Source organism: Mizuhopecten yessoensis, unplaced genomic scaffold (genome assembly GCF_002113885.1).
Source record: "Mizuhopecten yessoensis strain PY_sf001 unplaced genomic scaffold, ASM211388v2 scaffold9847, whole genome shotgun sequence".
In the NCBI taxonomy this organism is placed as follows: Eukaryota; Metazoa; Mollusca; class Bivalvia; order Pectinida; family Pectinidae; genus Mizuhopecten; species Mizuhopecten yessoensis.
The window spans coordinates 1,132,232-1,138,177 of record NW_018408252.1 but is presented as its reverse complement, the minus strand read 5'-3'; the positions used below and the strand labels follow the sequence as shown (position 1 = coordinate 1,138,177).

The 5,946-nt window shown below is 33.3% G+C and overlaps 1 protein-coding gene across 1 annotated transcript in view; it reads left to right on the top strand.

Moving 5' to 3' along the window:
* LOC110458887 (beclin-1-like) overlaps positions 1 to 5,946 on the top strand; it is a 29,043-nt gene that overhangs the window by 7,920 nt on the left and 15,177 nt on the right. Inside the window, exons 6-8 of the mRNA XM_021510847.1 lie at positions 1,301 to 1,374; positions 1,867 to 1,939; positions 4,719 to 4,843. Of these exons, the coding sequence (XP_021366522.1) occupies positions 1,301 to 1,374; positions 1,867 to 1,939; positions 4,719 to 4,843 (272 nt within the window). The remainder of the gene's footprint in view (positions 1 to 1,300; positions 1,375 to 1,866; positions 1,940 to 4,718; positions 4,844 to 5,946) is intronic.

The following is a 5,946-nucleotide window of genomic DNA, read 5'->3' as shown; positions in this document are numbered from 1 at the left end:
GGATTCCTGCCCCATCCCCAGGGGCTAGGGCGGGGCCCCAAAGGGAACATTTACCAATATTTTCAAATTCTTATCCATTGATGACATGACAAGTATTGTATTTCACTTAGTTTACATGCTGATTTCCACATCACATCTAAACAATAAAATAAAGCTACCAGTACCTATGATATAACTCAGGTGACCGCTAAGGCCCTTGGGCCTCTTGTATTCTTTTACCACTGCATATTGCCAGGTTTTATTAAATTTTCAATTAAAATACAAATGTATCCAATAGTTATATTGACAATAAATACTTCATTTTTATCATAAAACAATTTCTCATCTCTTATTCAAGCCCACCAATCCTGAAAATTACCGTTTATACAATAGTTTTTGTCTCACCTCCACGAAGTGGAAGCGACACTTAGGTTTTGGTTTTCCGGCGATGGCGTCAACATTACATTTTTGTGTTCAAGTTAGTTTCTCTGATATGTGCATTGATGGTCAAAGCGGGGCATAGGCGAGACATATCTTTCCGAATGGCTTGTTATACGTCAAGTGTAAGTTTGTATTAATGGTTATACAGACACATTAAAGCTAGATGTTTGTTAAGAAACCTAATCCAGACATGACTGTGATGATATATCGTCGAGGTTGAGATCAATCAGCGACCACCATAAACAGACATTTTCCCTTTAATTCATATATATATCCAAACATGTCATTTGATGAAAACTTTGCAACCCTTTTCTGTATGTTTGTTTGATATGATACAACACCTCAGGGGTCCCAGTATATGATTGATGGGGAAATGTAGCTTTGGGGGTTGATGAATTTTCGTTTTCAAAAACTACAAGAAATGTTTGGAAGGGTAAATATCATGATGTAATCGTAACCCTAGCCCAATGACTTTGTTTTTTAACTGTGATGAGTTCGGGGCATTGTCATGTTTAGTCTCACTGTACTCCAGGCCATTTCCAAGTTCAAGGAAGAAATAATTCAAAACTCTGGTGTTGTTTTTTTAATAATTTGGAGGAATGTTAAAGAAACCTGGAGGCAAAATCATTTTCTCTGTCTATACACTTTAATTTTTATTTTGTCATACAGTTTCCTGCAAGTTTAACCCTCTCACCATTCTAGAGCATAATGGACTGACCAGATCAATGCATGGTAGAGTCTACTTAAGTTACATAGGGGTGAAAGGTTTAAAAGAGTTGGTTTGAGTACAGAATTCTTGCTTGTGTGTATGAGAATGGTTTTTATGAATATATATGAGCCTGGGACGGGGAGGAATATTACCATATTGATGTAATTACAGGAATGTACCGACAACCTGCTGGATCAACTTGACCATCAGCTGAAGATTACCGAGGATGAGTGTAAAGATTACAGGTAATGTATCCATGTTACTGAAATGACGGAACAATTTGGTCATCAATGCTGAATTGATCACCTTTTTATTGTCCCAGGCAATTAGAAAAACTATACACTGGGAAATATTCCCTGCAGTTTAATTTTTGCCTTTTTCACCCTCCGAGATGAGGGCGAATTTACTGCATTACTGCAAACATTAGTAAACCACATAATTAACTGAAGAAGGGCCAACATTTGACAGGGTGAACATTTCCTGATGTACTGTAATGCAGTAACACACTCAATGTTGTTACTTCAACAGAAAAATTCTTCTCTCTGATATCAGCCAGTTTTATTGTAAAAATAAAAGAAATGCTTCTTTTCACATTTACTAGAAATCGCAATTCTGTTTTTACCATTATGACAAAAACACATTACTGGTAAAATTGTTATAAATGTTACTGAATATATAGGGAACATATAGTGATTGTGCTATATTTATTACATCTATATTTTGTTGTATTTTTGAAGAGAGTTTCTTGAAAATCTGAGTACATCAGACGACAGCCCAGAGGAAACAGGACTGGATGATGAACTGAAACAGGTATTGCTATTATCAGTATGATTACCTGTTATTAACATATGAATATAATAATAATAATAATAATAATAATTTGAAGTTCTTATATACCGCTTTATCACAACCTAGTTCGTAGGTCGTCTCAAAGCGGTTCACAAATTATTATCTGTGGTTATAGGGCCTTTGCAACCAGCCAATATCTTTCTCAACTCCCTGAGGAGCATTACAGCCTGTGCTGCCATTTTGGCGCTCACAGTTAGCATTAAACAATTCTAGCACTGCCCAACCACGTACTCATTTGCAGCTGAGTAGACTGGACCAAGCGGAGTAAAATATCTTGCTCAAAGATACAACACAGTGCCGTGACGTGACTCGAACCCACAACCCTTCGGTCATGAGCCCGGTGTCCTACCACTAGACTAACGTGCCTCCATAATTACCTGTTAACATATAAATAAAACAAGTTTTAAGCTTATAATTAAAGTGGCTTATAGTTAGCATGGTGTCATGTCCATCCCTCCACACTTTCCTTATGTTACTGTTAGTAATTATAGGTTATGGGGGTACGGTACATGCATGACTGGGCCCTAGTTTTCTTTGTTTAATGAAGTGTTTAAGTCCCACAAGGTAGTGTAACCATCAGTAATGAAATTGTAGTTATTTTCTAATGGGATCAGGGTTCAAAATTAACTCAAAAACCAAATGTGAGTTACATTTATATTAATATGAGTTACATTGATATAAATATGAGTTATGTTGATATAAATATGAGTTACATTGATATAAATATGAGTTACATTGATATAAATGTGAGTTACATTGATATAAATGTGAGTTACTGAGTTATATTGATATAAATATGAGTAACATTGATATAAATGTGAGTTACATTGATATAAATGTGAGTTACTGAGTTATATTGATATAAATGTGAGTAACATTGATATAAATATGAGTTATATTGATATAAAAGTGAGTTATATTGATATAAATGTGAGTAACATTGATAATATAAATGTGAGTAACATTGATATGAATGTGAGTTACATTGATATAAATGTGAGTTATATTGATATAAATATGAGTTACTGAGTTATATTGATATAAAAGTGAGTTACATTGATATAAATATGAGTTATATTGATATAAATGTGAGTTATATTGATATAAATGTGAATAATATTGATATAAATGTGAGTTATATTGATATAAATGTGAGTAATATTGATATAAATGTGAGTTACATTGATATAAATGTGAGTTACCTTGATATAAATATGAGTTATATTGACATAAATGTTAGTTACATTGATATAAATATGAGTTATATTGACATAAATGTGAGTTACATTGATATAAATGCGAGTTACATTGATATAAATATGAGTTATATCGATTTAAATGTGAGTTATATTGATATAAATGTGAGTTACTGAGTTATATTGATATAAATGTGAGTAACATTGATATAAATGTGAGTAAAATTGATATAAATGTGTGTTATATTGATATAAATGTGAGTTACATTGATATAAATGTGAGTTACATTGATATAAATATGAGTTATATTGACATAAATGTGAGTTACATTGATATAAATATGAGTTATATTGATATAAATGTGAGTTATATTGATATAAATGTGAGTAACATTGATAATATAAATGTGAGTAACATTGATATGAATGTGAGTTACATTGATATAAATGTGAGTTTTATTGATATAAATATGAGTTACTGAGTTATATTGATATAAAAGTGAGTTACATTGATATAAATATGAGTTATATTGATTTAAATGTGAGTTATATTGATATAAATATGAGATAATTGATATAAATGTGAGTAACATTGATATAAATGTGAGTAACATTGATATAAATGTGTGTTATATTGATATAAATGTGAGTTACATTGATATAATTGTGAGTTACATTGATATAAATGTGAGTAACATTGATATGAATATGAGTTACATTGATATAAATATGAGTTACATTGATATACATGTGAGTTACATTGATATAAATGTGAGTTACATTGATATAAATGGGAGTTACATTGATATAAATGGGAGTCAAAATAGTGACAGCTTGAAAACATCTGCAAGTAACTTTTTTCTCACCTTTTCTTTGAAAATTGATAAGTTTCAGTGTTGGCTGTAAGCTAGTGTCATCAGGTGTGGCGATAGTTTTACTGACGATGATCAGAGATACGTGCAATAGTGTTTTAGGCTTTATGCTGAAAATATACCAGTTATTTTTTATAATATGTAATTTCAGTTACAAAAATGCATTGTCACTCAGGGCTTTGTGTCAACTTCCATTGACTTATTGTCAAAGCATTGCAAGTAAATTAAAACAGAAAAACCTATTTGACTTGTCATTTTGTATTATTTAGTTTGCAGTTTGTAATTTTTGCTAGTTTATAATTAAACTTTGCTAGTTGATGTTTTAGATACTTGCAATTTTAGACTGAGGATTATAAAATTCCAACCATGTTAAATCATGTGATTCCCTGTAACTCATTGGCGATCACTCACTGATCATATGTGTCTCTTAATATTTTTATACCCTTTGACACTATGGTAACTTTTGTTTTAGCTGAGAACCTGAAACCCTATAAGGTGATACAGATCACTGCTGTGATAATGGATACCAATAATAAGAATTTGAACAAATTAAAATATCTTGAACTTTTTAAATGTCCTAGCTGCTGCAGTAAACAGCAGTTGTTTGATTTTGTGAAAACTTTAAACTGAAATGTGTGTGTAATATTCTCAATGGCGATTTTATGATGACAGTTGGCTGCGGAGAAGGAAGCGTTAAGACAGGAACTGGAGAAAGTAGAACAAGAGAGGAAGGAAATGGCTAGACAAATAGAAGCTGAGAAAGAGACTGCAAAAGAATTGGAGAAGGAGGAAGAAAGGTATAAAAGAAATTCATCAGAGCAATGCTTGTTAGTCCCCGACGGATACTTACAGGAGAGGGAACTAAATTTGTATCACAGAAATGTTTGTTAGTCCCCCACTGGTACTTTAAGGGTAGGGAACTAAATCTGTAACACATACATGTTTGTTAGTCCCCCACTGGTAATTACAGGGGAGGGAGGGAGGGAACTAAACCTGTATCACAAAAATGTTTGTTAGTCCCCAACTAGTATTTACAGGGGAGGGAGGGAACTAAATCTGTAACACAGACATGTTTGTTAGTCACCAACTAGTATTTACAGGGGAGGGAGGGAACTAAATCTGTATCACAGAAATGTTTGTTAGTCCCCCACGGGTACAATATGAACAGGTGGAGGGAACTAAATCTGTATCACAGAAATGCTTGTTAGTCCTTCACTAGTATTTACAAAGTAGGGAACTAAATCTGTATCACAGAAATGTTTGTTAGTACTTTATAGGAGAGGGAACTAAAACTGTATCACAGAAATGTTTGTTAGTCCCCAACGGTTACAACATGTACTGGTGGACTACTCACTTCTAGGGAACTAAATCTGTATTACAGAGATGCTTTTTAGTCCCCACTGGTACTTACAGGAGAGGGAACTAAATCTTTATCACAGAGATGTTTGTTAGTCCCCCACTGGTACTAGTGTAGGGAACTAAATATGCACCACAGACATGTTTGTCAGTCTTCTACTGTTACTAGCAGAAGGGCATATCCCATATCCTGTAATTGTGTAGAAGGGTGGAGTGTCACCTACAGAAATTGAGACCAGTGTCCCACTTGATACAGAGTTATGAACCTTTGTTCACTATGTGTCAAATTGTCGAGGGCGAATCGCATGCCGTACATGCCAACTTTTTGAAATTTCCATTGGGGAGATTCTGCAACAAGCTCAAAATTAAAACGTTAATAAAATGTGTTTATACACCCCCTAGAGTCAAAATAATCCTTTTAAATGACATAATCTGAGTTGTTCTATCAGATGAAATCATTATATCTTAGAAAATAGGAACAGTTTAGCAAATTCACTGGTTGAAAATACTAAATTTAAGGGTCCAGTCTCTCTCCCCGCCCCCC